At 51.0% G+C, this 22,222-nt stretch overlaps 1 protein-coding gene across 1 annotated transcript in view; it reads right to left on the bottom strand.

Moving 5' to 3' along the window:
- Nucleotides 1-903: 903 nt before the first annotated feature.
- The window catches only part of EPO (erythropoietin), a 112,684-nt gene continuing 91,365 nt past the window's right edge, over nucleotides 904-22,222 (bottom strand). The window contains exons 4-5 of the mRNA XM_075343283.1: nucleotides 6,768-6,932; nucleotides 904-1,173 (exon numbers count right to left, since the gene is read on the bottom strand). Of these exons, the coding sequence (XP_075199398.1) occupies nucleotides 1,030-1,173; nucleotides 6,768-6,932 (309 nt within the window). The 3' untranslated portion in view covers nucleotides 904-1,029. The remainder of the gene's footprint in view (nucleotides 1,174-6,767; nucleotides 6,933-22,222) is intronic.

Below are 22,222 nucleotides of genomic sequence, written 5' to 3' on the forward strand. Positions count from 1 at the left end.
TTGCTTTGTAATCCGGTCCGAGGATTGTCGGGAAGGGCCCCCGAATCTGTTTTACGTGGACTTATCGTGTGCTGTTCTTGCATTCCTGTTAATAAACCTGTTGGATCGTCCCTCGGCCTCGTCCATCCTTTGCTCTGTTGTACACCCCCGTCACAGCGGCTTTGGCTGACCGTAGTCTAATGTGTACGAGGGAACACAAACGATCGGATCAGATTGAATAAATCCCCATGAATACCTAAGCAGCTGGGAACAGTAGGGACAAGACGGGGATCCTATCTCTTTTTGGATGGAGCAGGAAAACATTGCTGCCTTCTCCTTACAGTCGCATGTTTGCAGAGATTAGGATATGGGGCTAATGTCCTCACATGGAGGGCGCAGTATTCAGGGAGCTTTCATCTGTGGATTCTCCATAGGTCACCAGAATGCATCATATAAAAGCATCATCGGAAGTTGTGCGGCTGAAGACCTAGAGTTGTTCTACACAAATTGCACTGAGCTTGTTGTTTAGCCTATGGGCTGTAATCATGTCATTAGGAGTCCGGCAGGTTTGTCCACATTTTCTGTACACCAGTGATAAAAGCACAGCCTATTACCGATGCCTATGGCAGGAAAGACCTGTCACAAGGGGAAGTGGCTCCGCTCACAGTGGCGTCATCGCTCGTCTGTGGGAATTCTCTTCCGCGACAGCAGATTGTCTGATTCTCGATTTCCTTCATTTGCTGTAAACAAGATGAATTACAAAGCGAATGCATCCTGCGCTCATCTCTTTGGGGTCCTGCCAGGCACCAACATCAAGAAAACCACCACAGCACAATAAAATATATTTATTTAAGCCAAAGATAAATATATCAGACTATTTACAATTTAACTTAATATCAAATATAGAATATCTTCATACCATTGACCTTATTCCTGTGTAGGATAAACGCTACAAACATGTAACAGTCGTCCATCGTCTCAGACTCCGGCATCCGTTATCAGTCCCTGTTTTATGGAGTGGATGAAGGCGACCTCTGTCCAGGTCACACTTTATCTGTGTTGAAGGCTTTTGCACAGAGATACCAGAAGAGTTTTGTATTTTCCTACTAAAAAGTTTTTGTAAACGGTGTAGAATTGTTTTAAAGTCGATACGGTGAGAGTCCGAACGCCGTGCTCTGAATTGTGTGTTTCACTCTAAAGGAAAATAAAGAAAAAGGAGACTTATTAATGGAGCATAAATCATCTGTACAGAAGAGATACTGTATATCAGGGGCGGACATATCATTGGTGCGACCGCACAGGAACCGAGACGTAGGAGGGCCCACTTCTGCCTCCAAAGCAGGGGAAATTGGGGATTTTGATGAGCTCTTAGGCTATGTGCGCACGTTGCGTACATTCACTGCAGAAATTTCTGCAGCGATCTGAAGAGCACATGTGCGCTTTAAATCGCTGCAGAAATGTCCGTAGTGAAGCCGATTCCATGCGCTCTGCCTGCAGCTCCTGCCATAGACAGAGCAGGAGCTGCCGGCAAAGCCCACGGAAGAAGTGACATGTCACTTCTTTTTACACAGCGCTTCGGCAGTAGCCGAAGCGCTGCGCTCTAAAACGCCACGTGCGCACGGCCCCTGCACAATCTCCATAGACTGTGCAGGGGACGCAGGACGCATGCAGTTACGCTGCGCTACAAAGCGCAGCGTAACTGCATGTATTTACGCAACGTGCGCACATACCCTTAGGCTGCAAAGGGCCCATATATTATTCTGTCTGTGTCTGCCAGTTATATACAAAGGGTCTAGAACAAGAGATTGCAGCCAAACTGGGAGCTTTCCATTGTGAATATAGGGTTATTTACACAGCCAAAGAGTGACCTTATTTTACAGTCTGGTTTTGGCCTGAATTCCGTCACATAGTAATTCAGCTGCTTTACGATCATGTGAACAAGGTCCATATAGTGTACGTTGTCTTCATTCTGTATCAAAAGGTTGTTCGTTGACTTCGTGATGAGCGGGCACTACCATGCTCGGGTGCTCAGTACTCGTAACCAGTGATGAGCGGGCACTACCATGCTCGGGTGCTCAGTACTCGTAACCAGTGATGAGCGGGCACTACCATGCTCGGGTGCTCAGTACTCGTAACCAGTGATGAGCGGGCACTACCATGCTCGGGGTGCTTGGGTATTCGTAACTACTGATGAGCGAGCACTGCCATGCTCGGGTGCTCAATACTCGTAACTAGTGATGAGCGGGCACTACCATCACTGCTCGTTACTAGTTATGAGAACCTGAGCATGGTAGTGCCCGCTCATCACTAGGTACGAGTACTGAGCTCCTGAGCATGGTAGTGCCCACTTATCACTAGTTACCAGTACTGAGCTCCCGAGCATGGTAGTGCCCACTTATCACTAGTTACAAGTACTGAGCTCCCGAGCATGGTAGTGCCCGCTCATCACTAGGTACGAGTACTGAGCTCCTGAGCATGGTAGTGCCCACTTATCACTAGTTACCAGTACTGAGCACCCGAGCATGGTAGTGCCCGCTCATCACTAGTTACCAGTACTGAGCATGGTAGTGCCCGCTCATAACTAGTTACAAGTACAGAGCACCCGAGCATGGTAGTGCCCGCTCATCACTAGTAACAAGTACCGAGCATGGTAGTGTCCGCTCATCACTAGTTACAAGTATTGAGCACCCGAGCATGGTATTGCCCACTCATCACTAGTTATGAGTACTGAGCATGGTAGTGCCCGCTCATCACTAGTTACAAGTACTGAGCACCCGAGCATGGTAGTGCCCGCTCATCACTAGTTACCAGTACTGAGCACCCGAGCATGGTAGTGGCCGCTCATCACTAGTTACAAGTACTGAGCACCCGAGCATGGTAGTGCCCGCTCATCACTAGTTACAAGTACTGAGCACTCGAGCATGGTAGTGCCCGCTCATCACTAGTTACAAGTACTGAGCACCCGAGCATGGTAGTGCCCGCTCATCACTAGTTACCAGTACTGAGCACCCGAGCATGGTAGTGCCCGCTCATCACTAGTTACCAGTACTGAGCACCTGAGCATGGTAGTGCCCGCTCATCACTAGTTACCAATACTGAGCACCCCGAGCATGGTAGTGCCCGCTCATCACTAGTTACCAGTACTGAGCCCCCGAGCATGGTAGTGCTCACTCATCACTAGTTACCAGTACTGAGCACCCCGAGCATGGTAGTGCCCGTTCATCACTAGTTACCAGTACTGAGCACCTGAGCATGGTAGTGCCCGCTCATCACTAGTTACCAGTACTGAGCACCCGAGCATGGTAGTGCCCGCTCATCACTAGTTACAAGTACAGAGCACCCGAGCATGGTAGTGCCCGCTCATCACTTGTTACCAGTACAGAGCACCTGAGCATGGTAGTGCCCGCTCATCACTAGTTACCAGTACTGAGCACCCGAGTATGGTAGTGCCCGCTCATCACTAGTTACCAGTACTGAGCTCCCGAGCATGGTAGTGCCCGCTCATCACTAGTTACCAGTACTGAGCACCCGAGCATGGTAGTGCCCACTCATCACTGCTCGTTGCGAGTACCTGTGCTCGCTCATCACAAAGTCAATTAACAACCTTTGATGTATTTTTGGAATGTGAGACGCAATGGGAATGTTGGAGGAAACTCGTGCAAACCCAGGAAGAACGCACAGACTCCTTTGAGATGTTGTCCTTTGCTGAACCGGAGCACTGCAAGGCAACAATGCTAGGTACTCGCCCATAATTATGTCAAAAGCAGGCCTGGTATAAAGCATGGAGGAATCTGCTGCCACTCCACAACTGTACGTGGCAGGTAACCGGTATCTGTATTTCTAGTTCTGCAGGGGGTGAGCGCGTGTCTCCATGCCGGGGTTTTGTGTCAGACACGGATCATATTGTCCTATACCCCATCCTATAAATAGCAATGTACAAAGGATGTTCTGTCCTGGACCGTTCTGCTGCGAGTGAAGAACACATACTGAAGAGGAATTAAAACACATTACAACATGACACTCGTCAGGCTGCACTTTTCTGTTAATGTCAGTTTTTTACTTTTAGGCACACTTATTTTTTATTACACCTTGTGTGTATATATCTTTATTGATTTTTTTGACAGCTAGTAACAGAAATTTGGATTGACAGTGGCTTTATTTTTTATTACCTGCTTTTAAATTATTTGTTTTATTTTATTTTTCATTTATTTTACACATTGTGCCAACCATGAATTTAGAAATACATTCGAGAGGCATTTTAATATTTAAATACTTTTTTTTATTAACTCTTTTCCCCTGTAGCTTGGGCTGGCATATTCGCCTCAGTTACAGTGGTAATACAGCCTCTTGTCTGGATCTCCTGGAATGCAGCAACTCCAGTTTCCTCCCTACAACTGACAGGCACATGACCGCAGGATCCGGATTCACTGTATGCACAGCAAAGGCAGAAACGGTAATAAACCGTCTCTGTATTCTCCATGGGAAGGCTGCTTGTCTCTGACAGCTGGATGCCTGTAGACAGTGATGTTTTAGAACGTCAGTCACTGCATAGCAGATCGCTGACGTCTGAAGTCTTTCTGCAATCCAGAAGCAGTTAAGTATCTCATTACTTAGTCATGGTATAGAATTGTAAACACGACTTGCCAGATGACGTTAACCCCTTCCCATTTCTGAAAATTTTCATTTTTGATCTTTTTATCCCTCCCCTTTTTCCACGAGCCACAACTTTTTAATTGACATTGCCATATGAAAACACATTTTTTTTGCATCACTTTAAATGACAAAATTTGTTTTATAATATAACATGAATAAATTCTCTGTGCGGTGAAATTCCACCATTAGTGCATGGCTTGCAAGGCGTTTACTGCCCTGTAAATGTGACCTGGTGATCTGATTGTACAGGCGTTACCATGCAGAACAAATCATTTTCTATTTTGAAGTCTGCCTTAAGCTATATTCTGTTTTCTTTTTATAAATGTTATTTCACAGGAGGGGAAACAAAATGATTTGAGCTTTAAGATGGGATCCAATATGCAAAGACACTCTGAGCACGCTGCCATTGATTTCTTGTGCTGAACCGGTCAGATAGAATCACATTGGGCTGAATGCCATCTACATCAGAGAGCACACGGCTGTTATATGGGGGTGTGAGCCAGCCCGACAGGCGGATTGAATGGAGTGGTGACCAAGAAGCATCATTCAATGTCTTTGGGCTGGACAGAGTCCGGTCAAAGCAGGTCACTTAGGCCCCTTTCACGCATCAGTTTTTTGCCATCAGTCACAATCCGTCGAATTTTGAAAAAAAACGGATCCGGCGACTGATGCTGCTGGATCCGTTTTTTTCTCATCAATTTGTATTGGCGACGGATGGCCTCACGTTTCATCTGTCGAAAAATGTTTGTCCGTTGGACGGAGATGACGGCCAAAGTAACGTTTTTTGTGTACTTCGAAAAAACGGACGGCGACGGATCCGTCGCTGTCCATCGTTTGGTAGAATGGAAGCCTATGGGTGCAGGATATGTCGTCATCCATCAAATGACGGAATCCACTGATGGATTCCATTTTGTTTTTAACTGAGCATGCTCCAATTATTATTTCGCCCCTAGCTAGTTGGATCCGTCGAAAAACGTATCCGTCACATTAGTTTAGCCACAATCTGCGACGAATCCATCAAGAAAACGGATTGTGATGGCAAAAAACTGATGTGTGAAAGAAGCCTTAGGGGTAGTTTGCACACTACGACATAGCAGGTGCGATGTCGGTGGGGTCAAATTGAAAGTGACGCACATTCGGCGTCGCTGTTGACATCGTAGTGTGTAAAGCATTTTTGATACGATTAACGAGTGCAAAAGCGACGTAATCGTATGATCGGTGTAGTGTCGGTCATTTCCATGAATTGGGAAAGACCGATGTTACGCAGGAGCGAGGAACATCTCCAACCTGCGTCCCGGCCGGCTATGCGGAAGGAAGGAGGTGGGCGGGATGTTTACGTCCCGCTCATCTCCGCCCTTCTGCTTCTATTGGCCGCCTGCCGCGTGACGCCGCATGACCCGCCCCCTTAGGAAGGAGGCGGTTCGCCGGCCAGAGAGATGTCGCAGGGCAGGTGAGTGCATGTGAAGCTGGCGTAGCGATACTGTTCTCTACGGCAGCTATCACTATGATATCACAGCTGCGACGGGGGCGGGGACTATCGCGCTCGGCATCGCAGCATCGGCTTGCAGTGTCGTAGTGTGCAAAGTGCCCCTTAGGCTTGGCATGAAGCTGCTGCGTTTAGCAAAAACCCTTCTCCCTTCCACAATCTTCCAAATCTATGGGGACCTGGCCTGAGGTTCTACCATCTGCAGTGGGCCTTTTTCTATGTGCATAAAAATAAAGAATGATTCTGCACTACCGTGGTTTACCGTCACAATTCCCGTGGCGGTAGAAAAGCAGCTCCAGTCCCTTTTGATCCACACATACGAGGAGGTGCACACTCCAAAATAAGCCAATGTCCAAGGAAATCCACCACAAAGAAAGAAAGGGCGGCTCAACTCCAAAATCTGTAAAAACATACATTTTTATTCCAAAAAGGTAAAATGAAACAGGCCGTGATGAAGCCGGGTGCGGGCTCCCCCAGGCTACAGCTGTTTCGCGCTCAACATGCGCTTCTACGGGCACATCTCTTTTTTTTCCAGACTTCGGAGTTGAGCCGCCCTGTCTTTCTTTGTGGTGGATTTCCTTGGGCTTGTTTTATGTTCTTCGGTTTGTAGATGTTTGTGTTTTGGACCGTGTAATGGTGGTGGCCTCACCTTCTTGCTGACTCTCTGCTGGATGTTGGTCATTGTTTTTATGTTGCTGGAGAACCTCTGTAACGACACATCTGTCTTGCATTGTGAGATGAACGTTGTCACTTTCGGGACAGAATCGAGAAATAGTGTAAATCCATTTTGAATTTCTGCCTCTTGCTGAGATGTCTGTTAGGAAACAAAATTATCTTTGTTAGAATGATTTATGTAATGTGTATTGTACAGATTTTGTCACCCTAGATGTGATAGCAATGCAGAATTAGATCAGAAATTGGGGATCGGGAGAATAACGAGGTGTGTGTGCACTGCCCATAGGTGTCTACTGTACGGACAGAAGGAAGCATGTTTTATGGATTGATTAGTCTCCAAACATCTGCACTGCTAGGCTAGCGCTCGTTTTCCTGCATAGATTGAATGTGAGACACTTTGTGCCAGTCTTGGCTCTATGGTTACGTCAAAGCCCTTCCTGTCACCATCATCCTGTCATCAAAGGAAGTGACTGGACGGTGATCGTTAACCCCATGCCATGTTCAGCAACTTTTGTTTCTTTCCTGAGAAGTTGCTTTTTTCCAGTTATCATGAAATATTGCTTGTCATTCTGGCCGCTATCTGATGGCGGGCACCGATTGTTTACCATGGCGGCCGGGGGTCTGATGAAGGCCCCGTCAGAGCCACGGGCTGAGCCTTATCGGAGACTTTCATCTACACAATATACTGCAGAATATACTATAAACAATCGGACAATCAAACAACAAAAAATAAATCTTTCACCATGTGTATGAATGTCAGGTCTATCCAAATACATGGAATAAATAAACGTAATAAATATAAAATGAAGCCGTCTGCGAAACATCGAGAAGAATATTAAAGAAAACAAAATGACACAATTGCATTCCTCGGTTTCGATGTCTTCCTTTAAAAATGCAAAATTTTGATTTATTTACATCGAATGCACCCAAAAATAGTATCATTGAAATTCTCAGCTTGTCACAGAGAAAACAAGCCACAGAAAAAGAAAAATGTTAAACTGCACCAAATCTACATACAAAAACTCAGTGTGCGCCCACATGTTACGTCCCCACCGGAGTCCGCTCCAGCGACTTCTGCTCCGATCGCCAGGTAACGCCGTGTTCCCACTGTGGATGGTGCTGGTGATGGGAGAGGAGTCGATGCCAGCAGCGCTGGTGGGCGCAGGCGCCACTCATCCCCTGGTCTGGGTTATCTTGGGATCTGCAGTACCACTGGCTGACTGTAGGTGGCCTGTGTCTTCCAGGTGGGGTTACCGTCATTCAGCTACAGCCAATGGAAAGACCCCACACCCTTCTTATTTCCCCTCCTGTCTGCTGCCCTCTGCCAGAGATAGTTCTGTACTCCTGGTTCCTGTTCTGTTTAGTGATTCTGGTGTTCTGACCTCTGCTTGTTTACTGACTACTCTCCTGCCTGTCGTATGTGTACCTCGCTGCTTGATCCGGATTAGACCTCTCCCTTATCTCCTCACTACCCTCCTGCTGCTGTTTATGTTCCTCGCTGCCCGATCCGGATTTGACCTCTGCTTCGTTTTCTGATTACGTCCTTGCCTGCGTGATTTGCATTTCCCTGTTTTGCATTTCCTGGTTTGACCCTGCCTGACGACTACTCTCATCGGACTGCTGCCTTCCACAGGGCCCTGTGTAATTCCACATCCCTGTATAGGGGTTAAAGGGTTTCAGGTTCTCGGGGCCTGCTTTGTGAGCGGCTTTCCTCTGGCCTGTCCATTACAGCCCGTCTGAGACTGTGGATCCAGGCAGGCGTTACACCACAGCCTTACAATCCACAACCCACATTTGCAGTGATATGGTCCTTTTTATCTGGAGCCATTAGTATAAATGCTAAATAGCTGAAGAAAATGTCACAATAAATAAATTCCTAAATACATTTAGTTACTGGGTTTTTATCTCGCTTTTGATGCTGTTTTCTGTGTCTTGTATGTTGGTCATGTTATAAATAAAGTTGCTTTGTTGTTGACACTTCCTGGTACTTGGCGTTGAGAATACTATATTGATACAGTCTTGTTTGGATTCTATGTGTATTTGGTGAGGTTTTTTTACCTGCTAATTAAAGTCTATAAATGAAATCTTCACATAAAATGCGGAGAATCTTAAGGAGAATCTGCAGTCGCCGCCATCTAGTGGCCGAACGTTTAAAGCGTTTTTACTGAATACTGCGTTTTACTCTGTGTATTTTATAGTAATATGGAGGATAATCTGTAATATGCAAGTAATGTATTAGCTGTGTAATATTAAGAATGTTAGCAAGATAAGGACTAGGAGTAAGTGAAGGTTTTACTATGTGCAGTATGGCAGGTACTTCCCGATTCCCGAAGGAACTGAGAGCCAGGATGGGAGGAGTGACAGAGCAGACGGTTGGCTGGTGAGGCAGGCCAGGAAGCCAGGGAGTCCTGCAGAGACGTTCCTGGTGTGTGGACGGTGCTTGGTAACGTGGGCCCAGCGGGGAACCCGGAGGTATCCTGTATGCGTTCACACCCTACAGCTCACCTCGGGACGGGCTTAGAAGAGTGCAAGAACTAGACGGATGTGCCCAAGAGAGTGAGTCCTGCAGAGAGGTTCCTGGTGTGCGGACGGTGCTTGGTAACGTGGGCCCAGCGGGGAACCCAGAGGTATCCTGTATGCGTTTGTAGTGGGTGGGCCTACCCCCTACTAGTTTAGCATAGTTACCCGGCATTGTGATTATTAAAAGTGTTGATTTTTATTATTGTATGTGTTGTGTTAGGGCACCCCCTAGTGGCCGGGTGGGACGGCTGTTGCCACCGGGGAGGAGGAGTCGGCCGGATATCTAGGGAGAGATTGTGTGTGTGTGGGGAGAGAAGGATCCGGGACAGCAGACAGTGAACATCTGGAGCGGCAAGTGTGTGTGTGAGCGGACCATCAAGGGACACCGGAGAACAGGAGGTGGACGCAACCTCAGGGTCTATTCCGCTGGTGTGGGTCCAGTGTGTGCTTGGCCGGAGAGTGGGAGCCCGGAGAAGAAGAGTATCTAGGGCATATCCCCACCAGAGGGTGCGTTTGGGCAGGTTGTCCCCAGCTCCACTAATATTGCCGGAATCTGCTGACCGGAGTGTTTTTCCTTGTGAATAAATGTCATTTTTATTGCATCTGGACTTTTGCCTGCCGACTCTTTGTGCATCGGCCGATGAAGACACTGACACACACTTTCTCAACATTAAAGAAGTACCAAAGCCAGGGATGTGCCTTGAATACAGTGCTGCCACGACTACACAGCCAGAGGCCTCCCTGGTTGGTCACTTCATGTGGCGTAGTCGGCAGGATGCGATTCCCCTGCCAGGAACCCAAAAAGCTGGAGATCAGGTCGTGCCTGGAACACAGGACCCGGACCATGATGCAAGGTTTCCAGTCCCCTGGTGGGAAGAAAACACAGTACCCGTAGCGTTGGACCGGGTACAAGATGGCGGCAAGGAGGCCGTTATCTGTAAGGAAGAAAAGGCGCGAAGAATTGGCGCCAAAAGAAGAGCCTGGGGCTGGCCGGCGCCGAAGAGAAAATACGGAGTACTCCGCCCAAAGAGGGGAGGCGCCAGCTCCAGGGCATTGAAGAAGAAAAAGAAGTACCTCAGCGGAGGAGTCAAGATGATGCGTGAGGCTGGGGGTGGAGTCCGTTTAAGAGCGGGAAACGAAGACCCGCCTCCACTCTTCCCAGTCTCAGCGTCGACATCACCGCCATTACCAGCGATACTGTCGGAGACCGAGATGGAGACCTTTGGGCAACCCGCGGAGTTGGCAACGACTATGGCCCTAATCAGCCTCGGTCGAGGTCGACCCCGGTTCGCCCCTGCTAGTGAGGCCGCGTTGGCGGACCTTCCCATTGGACCGGGAGGTTCCACCAGGCCGGACAAAGTTTCCTGGAAGACCTCATGGGATGCTCAAACCGGGAGCACCATCACAGAGGTGAAGGCGACCTATGCCACCCCACCCATGCCAAACCGTCCGGGGGTTGCAGTCTTCCCATGGGAGACCCCGCAGCTTAACGCCGCCGCTTCCCCATTTGTGCCGGAGCCGGCTGAGGAGGCCGCTGAGCGCTTGGAGAAAGATCACCTGGGCTTCTTCTGGGACCCAGTCATCGCCCCGCCTGCGGAGTCGCACCCCAGTGTCCCGACCCCGAAGCCTGACCCCGTCCAGGAACGTCTCCTGGCTGAGACCATTGTCCGGGAAATGCTGTCCGGTCCCGATGGCGAGGAGCTGGCACAGCAGTTTGTGACCGGGGTGGTTGTTAAGTTCAACCAGCAGGACGGATATGGATTCATCCGAGAAGTCGAGACCGGGGATGATTACTTTTATAACAGAGTTCATCTCGACGTGGAAGGACTGCCCAAGCGACTCCATACTTTGTGGCCGGGCGAGAAAGTCCAGTTCCTGCCGGACGCAGGTAGCCGCGGCCTGTTTGCTGTTTGTGTCTCCCGCATGCCAACCACCCGGGAAGCGGAGCAGTGGCAGGAGGAGATTGAGTGGGAGGAGCAGCAAGAGCGGCGCCGGAGCCATGCCAGACCGCTCCCGCCCGCGCCCTCTCAACCCCGGCGCATCATGGCTGCTGTCCCGGAAACGGCGACTGCATCGGCCCCTGACCCGGAGAAGGTTCCAACCGTGGTAGCGGTAACGCAAAATGTTACAAACAAGCCGGTCATCATGCTGGACGCACCACCGCCATCTCGGGCAGAGACACCATCACCCCCAAGAGGAGCTGCAGCAGCTGCGCCAGTGGAGCCGCCTTTCGCCCCTGTGTCTTTCCGGCGAATCCGCCGCCAGCCGGGACAATCTCTGGGGGCCTATATCCAGGCTCAAGCGGAGGAATGGAAGAGAGCCTGGCCCCCAGAGTAAGCTGTTGACTTCAGCACCTTCAAAGACCGGTGTTGTTCCAGACCGGCAGAAAGTTCCCTTGTTGTTGAAAAGTTTTACGGGCCTGTTGCCCTCCAGCAAAGACCGGGAGCGCTCTTGAAGCCTCCGGGCACCTTCAGCAAAGACCGGGAGCGCTATTGAAGCCTCCGGGCGCCCATCTAAGACCGGGAGCGCTGTTGAGCCTCCGGGCGCTATACAGAGACCGGGAGCGCTGCTGCGCCATTAAGCGCCCCTAAAGACCGGGAGCGCCGCTGAACTGGTGCCGCTGTTGAGGACTGACCCAAAAGGTTTTTATGTGTTAATATGTTTAAAGTTTTAGAGCCTTGCCGGGAGGCTCGGATTTTAAGAGGGGAGGCATGTAGTGGGTGGGCCTACCCCCTACTAGTTTAGCATAGTTACCCGGCATTGTGATTATTAAAAGTGTTGATTTTTATTATTGTATGTGTTGTGTTAGGGCACCCCCTAGTGGCCGGGTGGGACGGCTGTTGCCACCGGGGAGGAGGAGTCGGCCGGATATCTAGGGAGAGATTGTGTGTGTGTGGGGAGAGAAGGATCCGGGACTGCAGACAGTGAACATCTGGAGCGGCAAGTGTGTGTGTGAGCGGACCATCAAGGGACACCGGAGAACAGGAGGTGGACGCAACCTCAGGGTCTATTCCGCTGGTGTGGGTCCAGTGTGTGCTTGGCCGGAGAGTGGGAGCCCGGAGAAGAAGAGTATCTAGGGCATATCCCCACCAGAGGGTGCGTTTGGGCAGGTTGTCCCCAGCTCCACTAATATTGCCGGAATCTGCTGACCGGAGTGTTTTTCCTTGTGAATAAATGTCATTTTTATTGCATCTGGACTTTTGCCTGCCGACTCTTTGTGCATCGGCCGATGAAGATACTGACACACACTTTCTCAACATTAAAGAAGTACCAAAGCCAGGGATGTGCCTTGAATACAGTGCTGCCACGACTACACAGCCAGAGGCCTCCCTGGTTGGTCACTTCACGTTCACAGCCTACAGCTCACCTCGGGACGGGCTTAGAAGAGTGCAAGAACTAGACGGATGTGCCCAAGAGAGGGAGTCCTGCAGAGAGGTTCCTGGTGTGCGGACGGTGCTTGGTAACGTGGGCCCAGCGGGGAACCCGGAGGTATCCTGTATGCGTTCAGAGCCTACAGCTCACCTCGGGACGGGCTTAGAAGAGTGCAAGAACTAGACGGATGTGCCCAAGAGAGTGAGTCCTGCAGAGAGGTTCCTGGTGTGCGGACGGTGCTTGGTAACGTGGGCCCAGCGGGGAACCCGGAGGTATCCTGTATGCGTTCAGAGCCTACAGCTCACCTCGGGACGGGCTTAGAAGAGTGCAAGAACTAGACGGATGTGCCCAAGAGAGGGAGTCCTGCAGAGAGGTTCCTGGTGTGCGGACGGTGCTTGGTAACGTGGGCCCAGCGGGGAACCCGGAGGTATCCTGTATGCGTTCAGAGCCTACAGCTCACCTCTGGACGGGCTTAGAAGAGAGCAAGAACTAGACAGATGTGCCCAAGAGAGTGAGTCCTGCAGAGAGGTTCCTGGTGTGCGGACAGTGCTTGGTAACTTGGGCCCAGCGGGGAACCTGGAGGTATTCTCTAAGTGTCCAGAGCCCACAGGTCACCTCGAGACGGGCTTAGAAGTGTCCAAGAACTAGACAGACATGCCCGAGAGAGAGATTTCCTCGAGACGGGCCTAGGAAAGTCGAGGGGCTGATAAAATCCAAGGCAGCTATTGGGCACAGGTAGCGAGGAGAGAAGAGCACGGGTAAGTGGAGGCTTAGACTCGGCAGCTGGAGGCTAATTCCCAGGCAGCAGACTAGACAGTAGAAGTACCCCAGAGAACATTGGCAGTAGAGCGGTATCGGAATGGCCATGTCTGTCGAAAAGGTTGAAGAACAAATAAATCATTCCATGTTTTATAAAGAGACTCTCTGTGTGATGTGTTGCCCTAGAGTGGTGACCTGTTCCGGGGAGGAGGACACTCCCTTGAAGATGGAAGTACGTGTTGCACCTCCTGTCAGGGGCAGATCAAAAACACAGTGACTGCACCAGCAGAATAGTGAGTGCAGCTCTGGAGTATAATACAGGATGTAACTCAGGATCCGTAATGTATGTACACAGTGACTGCAGCAGCAGAATAGTGAGTGCAGCTCTGGAGTATAATACAGGAGGTAAGTCAGGATCAGTAATGTATGTACACAGTGACTGCACCAGCAGAATAGTGAGTGCAGCTCTGCTCAGCTGCTGCTCACTGTGGTAATTGAGGGTGTGGTCGCTTCTGATCCTGGTGTGTGCTCCTGAGCTCCTGAGAAGGAAGACCTCTCCACCAGGGACCTGCTCTCTCCTCCCCAGGGAGGGAGCGGGTTGCTGGGCATGGGCGATGGAGCCAAGACCCCTGCTTCTGTTCCCCGAACCAGGCCGGCGGGGATCAAGAAAAGCCAGCAACCGGCCTGCTCATCTGAGGACTCGGGGGTGAGGCCCGTCACCAGGAGTCGCTGTAATGTGGCTCCTACTCCCCCCGGGTCTGTGGAGACCCCGAGAAGCCGCAAGGCTTCCAGCATGGAGGAAATGGCAGCAAGTGTGCATGATAGCCGTCCTTCCGGAGGAGAGCCGAGTACTCACGGAGGTGAGGCCGACCTCGCTGAGGAGGGATGGGGTTCGCAGCGACCCCGGGAGTCTGTGTCCACCTATGGCTCCCGGGTCATGAATCATCTCCGTGAGTATGAAGAAGCTAGCAAGACCATCAGGAGACTCCGGGAGGAGCTGCGCTGCACAAGCGCCAAAGCTGCCACAGCCTCCAGGGCCCGGAAGACAAAACTACTGGCAGAAATTAACAGCTTAAAGCAGGAAATTAATGAATTGGAGGTGAGAAAAGCATTTATTAGAGAAAAAAGTGGACCGTTTAAAGAAAAACTAATGAGTGAGGACCGGTTCCGGCAGATGGCTGATAACAGAGAGCAGAGGCTGATGGGTCTGCAGCCTGAGAGCCAGGTAGATGATGATGATGATGATGACCAGCAGAAAGCCCCACCTGGCCGCCTGCAGAGCCACCCGCAGGCCACGTGCAGCGAGCTTCCTGCGGGACAGGCGGCTGTGCCATCTAGTCGCGGTCCTGCTGGCTCTGGGGAGGACAGTGACCACAGCAGCCAGGGAGGGGCGCTAATGGCGGAGATCAAGCTGCTGGAGTCCCCAGTGTGCCTCCAGAACTTCCACCTTGGTGATGATCTACCAGAGGAGGCACCTGGGGGCAAGAGCAAGGCAAAAAAGAACAAGCCAAAGCCGCAAGAAACTGTAAGCTACGTGTATGCCCCCCTCCCTGTACCCCCAGAGCCGGCCGCAGGGTCAGCTCGCTGTATAAGCCCCGTTGCCCAGCCCAGCCCGGGTTCTGCTGTGGATTCGGTGCAAAGGCGCGGGGAGATCACAAAGCGAGGTAGCGAGGCACAGAGCTGCGTTTCTGCTTGTAGTAGTGGGGACGTAGCAGGGGATGCATCAGCCGAGAGGCTGGACAGTGAGGGCGGCCCGGCGGCGGGCATTCGGTCAGGCCGCGATACTGTGGTGCGCTCCCCTGTGGGAGGGGGGAGCAGCCCAGTGTCGGGGGCAGCTGCGGGAGCCTCGGCGCCTCTAAATACTGTTGCCGCTGATCACTCAGTTGAGAAACGGCGGCAGTGTGAGGGGGCTGCTGGGGCTGAGAATCCCACTCCTCCCACGAAGCCTCTGTTCTGTGTTGGTGCCGCTGGTCAACCGGATACTGATAGTGAGGATCAGCGGCACCTCACAACAGCTAAGGATCAGCGGCGCCCTGCTCAGAAGTCACTAACTGATGACGCGGAGGGCACTCATAAGACCAGGGGTGAGGGCGCCACCAGTTCTGTGGAGGTGGCTGAGCCCCTTGTGCCCGATGATGCTGAGGTTAACATGTCACCCACTCAAGGTACTGGTTCAGCAGGTGTGAATGTGGTGGTGGGGGCAAGTGAGGAAAAGTCTGAGGGTGTGAATATTGGTGAGGGTGCTGGTATGATGGATGGTGAGATGGAGGTGGGTAATGATGTTGAGGTAATTACTGGTCCAGTTGTCCCCCCGGTGGTGGCAGCACCTGTCAGGAGTTATGCCAGTGTCACCGCTGGGGGAACCAGGGCGTCCTCCTCGTCTCCGGCCTCTGTGGACGGCATATTGCAACGGCGCCTCCTGGAGGCTCTAAAGAGGGGTGAGAGATCACTAAATGTAGAGGGTCGAGAGGTTGATCTATCCTTTTGGATAGAGAGGCATGGCCTCGGGGCCTACCGAGAGCAAAGAGAGGGGGATACTGTGTGGTCCCTCCCGACAGCCGGGCCGGCCCGTGTGCGTAGGAATGTGGTCCATCTTCAGTGGAGGGGCAGTGATGCGTGTCTTCCACGGAAAAAAGTTGTGGAGCTCCTGCTGGGGATGGGCTTCAAGGCGAATGACATCTACGCTTTCTTACATTTCTATGGCACGACCGAGTTTGATATCAGCTTTGTTCGGCCGGAGGGGCTTGAGCTCTTCTGGTCGAATTATGAGCTGGTAAAGAACGAGCCTGGCTGGCGAGACTTTGACGTTCAGGCAGTGTCTCGCCAAAACCAGGTCAAGAGAGTGACCGTGATGACTTGTAACGAGTCGCTCTCTTGTTTTGACATCATGACTTGGCTTAGTCGGTACGGGGAGGTGGTGGAAATGCCGAAGAAAAACCGAGACGAGTTTGGTATCTGGTCAGGGGCCTGGACGTTTTTGGTAAAACTTAAGCGTTCAGGTGGTACGGTTGCCCACATCCCATCATCTGCCTTCCTGGGTAGGGATCGTATCCTGGTCCACTACCAGGGGCAACCGAAGCTCTGTCACAAGTGTGGCGACCCCACGCACTTTAGTGCAAATTGCACTGTGCAGAAACGTGCATTGTGTGGGGATGTCGGCCATCTCGCCGCATCTTGTAAGGAGATTAGGTGCCACCTGTGTGGTGAGTTAGGTCATCCGTTCAGCCGTTGTCCTCGCTCCTTTGCTAATACAGTCAGGATCCCGGTGGGAGAAAGTCGAGAGGCAGATTCTGCTGGGGAAGGGACTGGCAGAGGTGAAGGAGCTGAGGGGCCAGGGAGGAAAAGCAGGCAAAAGACGCCTGCCCAGCTGAGGCGTCTAGATAAGCGCAGACAGGAGAGGCAGGTGGGCGAGCCCCGGCCAACTAGGGTGACCCCTGCTCTGGATGCCAGGCCTGCTGCTGAGGCCCCGAGGGACAATGAGTTGGATGAGGAGGCCAGGAGGATCCACAGGGAGGAAAATGCCACTTCCTCAGAATCCTCCCATTATGAAAGTATGGATGAGGATAATAGGCAGTGGCTACAGGAAAAGCGTAAGCGCGGCACCAGGAAAAAGAAAAACAAGGGAGACGTAACATCTTCTCCTGCTCTGACTAAGGTACCCAAGGAAGGTAAAGCCGACTCCCCTCTGGTGGGTCTCTCTAACCAGTTCCAAGCCCTTGAGGACACCTCTTCCTCTGAAGAGGAAGACGAGGGTGAGGTTCCGGCCTCGGCGGTGCTTACAGGAGGCGCCGAGTCTCCTTCTCCTGGGGATGCCAGGTCCACGGGGGGAGGGACTGGCCCAGAGTCCGGAGACGAGGACGATAATAGAAGCAAGAGTGTGGGAATGGACGTATCTGTGTCCCTCAAGAGGGGGAAGGATTCCTCCTCGGAGGCAGAAGATAGGAAGGGGAGCGGGAAAAAGAAAGCCGTCTAACTCAATCACCAATGATGGCGGTACCCACTCCGTTGACGCTGGCGTCCATTAATGTCGCCAGCATTAAGTCAAATACGGCTAGATTTGCGGCCTTTGATTTTTTCAGCCGGGTTGAAGCTGACATTTTCTTTTTGCAAGAGACCAGGCTGTCAAACACAGCGGAGGTGTTTAAAGCCAAAAGGGAGTGGAGACTCGGGCCCTCTTATTGGTCTCTTGCAGCCGAGCCGTATAGCGGAGTGGCGGTCCTCTTTACCGCACCGGTAGAATGCCGACGGGTTATTGAGTTAGAAATGGGGAGGTGCCTGATCTTAGATGTCCTCCTGAAGGGACAGGAGCTCCGGCTCATTAATATCTATGGTCCCCAATCTAAGTGGGACCGGAAGTGTCTCTTTATGAGGATCAAGCCCTACCTTTTTATGAGTCGGCAGGTTGTCTTTGGAGGGGATTTCAACACTGTCACGAGACCCCGAGATAGAGGAGGTGCCAGAGGCAAGCTGACTTATGATAGCGTCGCTCTTAATAGTATAGCTAGTGAGGCTCGCCTGGTGGATGTCCACATCCGGCACACCCCGGGCCACGAGGGGTTCACCTATCATAGAGGTAATTGTAGGTCCAGAATAGACAGGTTTTATTTAAAGGAGGAAGCCGTCTCTTCAGCAGTATCTGTTGTTGAGGTGGAGTTCTCCGACCACTGTTTAATTTTGTTTTCTCTGAATGTTACAGAGACCCCCCGGATGGGAAGAGGCTTTTGGAGGCTGAATTCGTCTCTCTTGGAAGAAGCGGAGATAAGACAGTCCTTTGAGGATTTTCTTCAGAGCCAGGTACCCTTACTGGATCTTTGTAGTAGTAAGTCAGAGTGGTGGGAGATGTTCAAGGAAAGGGTGGCGAGATTCTTCCGCCAGCTCTCAGGCCTCAGGAGTCTGGACAGGTACCGCCTGTACCAGGGCCTGAGGAGGAAACTCGAGCATCTTGTCTCAGCTGGAGATAGCCGTGAGGAGATCTCCAGAGTGAAATCTTTGCTGAGGAGGTGTCAGTATGATAGGCACGCATCTTTGGTTTTTGAGAGGGATTATGGGAAGTACCGCTCGCCCGACCCTTACAGGAACTGCAAGATGTCAGTGAATAGTAAAGTTGTCACAGGACTGATTGACAGTACAGGGTCCCTGAGGAGATCCAGATCAGGGATCCTGGAGGTCGTCAGATCCTTCTACTCGCACCTCTTGGGGAAGAGGGATCTAGACTGGGATGAGATGTCGGCTTTCCTGGCTGAAGCTGTCCCCGAACCAGGGGTAGACCCTTCTCTTGATGTTTTGACGGAGATGATCACGGAAGAGGAAGTTAGGTTGGCGATTGAAGGGCTAGCCCTAAAGAAATCGCCAGGTCCAGATGGCTTAACATCTGAGTTCTACAAGACCTTTAAGGACGCCTTGGTTCCCCTCTTGACTGAGGTATTCAATGAGTGTCTTTCCTTGGGCACTCTGCCGAAGTCAATGAGGAGGTCTGCCCTGATCATCTTGTCAAAGGGTAAGGATCCGTCTTGCATTGAGAATTGGCATCCCATAGCGCTTCTCAATGCAGACAGGAAGGTTTTGGCAAAGGTGCTGTTTAATCGGCTGGTGAAGTTTGCACCCCAGCTCCTTTCAGGGGCCCAGCATTGCTCTGTTCCGGGCCGCAGTACATTTAGTGCTGTGCTCTGTGTCCGAGAGGCAGTGGAGCAGGGTAGGGCTGACCACTGGAAGGGGTACATGCTGTCCCTGGATCAGGCAAAAGCGTTTGATCGGGTTAATCATGAGTACCTTTGGTCTGTCCTTCTGAGGTATGGCCTGCCGGGGAGGTTTGTTGATTGGCTTAAGACCTTGTACGCTGGGGCAGAGAGTTTCCCGCTTGTGAACGGTTGGATTGGCAGCTCTTTTGAGGTTGGTTCTGGTGTTCGCCAGGGTTGTCCCTTAAGCCCTCTGCTGTACGTGTTTGCGATTGATCCTTTCCTTCGGAGGGTGGAGAGTGGACCGTTGGCGGGGGTCGAGATGGACCGGACGGCACCGGAATCCACTCTAAGGGTGGTGGCGTATGCTGATGACGTCACCATTTTTGTTTCCTCGGATGGGGAGACGGAGTGGCTGATGTCAGAGGTAAATCGCTACTCTGAGGCATCTGGGTCCAAGATCAACCGGGATAAGTGTGAGAGTCTCTGGCTGGGAGGAGGAGATCCTGGTTTTGATCTCCCGGACACCCTTCCAGGACCCAAAGTCTCTGCAAAAGTTCTTGGCATCGAATTTGGCCAGGGGGATTACCCCAAACAAAATTGGGAAAGCAGGCTAGAGATCGCCACTCAGAAGGTCAACCAATGGAAGGGTTGGTCTTTGACCCTAAGGGAAAGGGTAAACCTGATCAAAACTTACCTGCTCCCTTTACTCATCTATCTGGGCAGCGTGTGCATCTTGCCGGAGCCTCTCTGGACTCGGATCTACAGTTTGTTCTTCCAGATGTTATGGGGGAATAGACTGAACCTGATCAAGAGGGAGGTTACTTACCGTACGAGGAGACTAGGAGGGTTGGGTATGGTCAACCCTGTGGTATTCCTTGTGAATACCTTCATTAAGATCAATATTGCAAACCTCTGGAAAGATAGGGCTCCTCCGTGGGTATTCTCCTGTAGTGGATGGTTTCAGCCTTTCTTCCAGGAATGGGAGACAGGAGGGCAAGTGAAGGATCTTCGCACACCGCATGGACATCTTCCGGCTTATGCTACCTTGGTTCTGAAGGTAATTCGCCGGTGGGGTCTGGGAATGTGGGAGATTAGGACTCTGCCAAGGAAGCTCCTTGACAAAAGGGTTCTGTTGACCCATTTCCAGAGGCCTCTGGCGCTCAGAGACTGCCCAAGTCGGGATTTTGGGGTGGGTTTGCATCTTTTAAATTCTATCAGAATCCCCTCGAAGTTTTGGGACTTGGCTTGGCGCTGCTTCCATGGGAAACTGTGTGTGAGGGACAATCTGAAGTGTAGGAGCTCTGAGGATAGGAATTGTCCTCGAGAGCAGTGTGGTACTGTGCTGGAAAGCATGGACCATTTCCTGCTTCGTTGTCCCTTTAACACAGAGGTATACAACAGGGTGGGCGCCTCCATTGGCTGGCCTCGGCTGGCCGGTCTCTCCTATGCGGAATGGGCCTATGGAGCATTCAGAGACCTGGGTGGTCGGGACCGCTGCACTTTATTTCTAGTTAGCGTAGTGGTTAGGTATCACACGTGGAACGCACGGTGCTTAGTATCGACGCAACGGAAAATCCTCCCAGTGGATGATGTGTTTAGGACCATAGTCGGTGACCTGGTGAAGGTGCGCTCTCTGGAGTATGAGAGACTGGGCGCGCGGAGGGCGGCTCTCCTCTGGAGGGGCTTTTCTTTTAGTGTGCCTTAGTCTACTCCTCTCCTTTCCTGGTGGTGGGCTGCTGCTGACACCCTAGATTTTTGTTTTGATCAGTTACAGTGATGTAGGGCTGCAGGCGCCGAACCTGGGCTTTGTTGATTGTTTGTTTTGTTTGTTGATTTGTTGTTGGTTTGTATATATTGTATATATTGTGTATATAGATAGGGGTGTAGGTGTTAGGTTGGGTGGTGGCAGGAGGGGGGAGGTGGGTTCATCTTTTGGGACATTGAGGTTTGGGTTACACACTGGCGCTGCCTGATCTGGTCCAGTGACGTTGGACATGGACTGAAGCATGAGACGCAGGACCAGCTCTCAGGTCGGCGCAGGGGTGGGGATGGTGGTCTGGAGTGGGGGGTTCGTTTATAGATTTAGTTTTGTATATAGTCAGTATTGATTTTATTTATGTTTACGCGTGTGTATATAAAGAAAAAAAAAAAAAAAAAAATTTGCCGGACAGGCTATTTATTTTCTTTCCTGTTTTATGTTTGCTATTTTCTTTGGCAGCTGGACCAGAAGTCAGTGATGTCATTTATTATTATTGTGTATATATGAGGGTTGTATGTAATAATGTGTGCGTGGAGAGAGCGAGCGGCTGAACCAGGGCTCAGTTACATGGAGCTTTTCTGATTGATATTTTGTTATGTTTCTGTTATTGTTATGTTTTTTTACTTTTATAATAAAAGATGTACAGGAGGTAACTCAGGATCAGTAATGTATGTACACAGTGACTGCACCAGCAGAATAGTGAGTGCAGCTCTGGAGTATAATACAGGAGGTCACTCAGGATCAGTAATGTATGTATGTACACAGTGACTGCTCCAGCAGAATAGTGAGTGCAGCTCTGGAGTATAATACAGGAGGTAACTCAGGATCAGTAATGTATGTACACAGTGACTGCACCAGCAGAATAGTGAGTGCAGCTCTGGAGTATAATACAGGAGGTCACTCAGGATCAGTAATGTAATGTATGTACACAGTGACTGCTCCAGCAGAATAGTGAGTGCAGCTCTGGAGTATAATACAGGAGGTAACTCAGGATCAGTAATGTATGTACACAGTGACTGCACCAGCAGAATAGTGAGTGCAGCTCTGGAGTATAATACAGGAGGTAACTCAGGATCAGTAATGTAATGTATGTACACAGTGACTACACCAGCAGAATAGTGAGTGCAGCTCTGGAGTATAATACAGGAGGTAACTCAGGATCAGTAATGTATGTACACAGTGACTGCACCAGCAGAATAGTGAGTGCAGGTCTGGAGTATAATACAGGAGGTCACTCAGGATCAGTAATGTAATGTATGTACACAGTGACTGCACCAGCAGAATAGTGAGTGCAGCTCTGGAGTATAATACAGGAGGTAACTCAGGATCAGTAATGTAATG

The sequence above is a fragment of the Anomaloglossus baeobatrachus genome, chromosome 4 (genome assembly GCF_048569485.1).
Source record: "Anomaloglossus baeobatrachus isolate aAnoBae1 chromosome 4, aAnoBae1.hap1, whole genome shotgun sequence".
NCBI lineage: Eukaryota > Metazoa > Chordata > Amphibia > Anura > Aromobatidae > Anomaloglossus > Anomaloglossus baeobatrachus.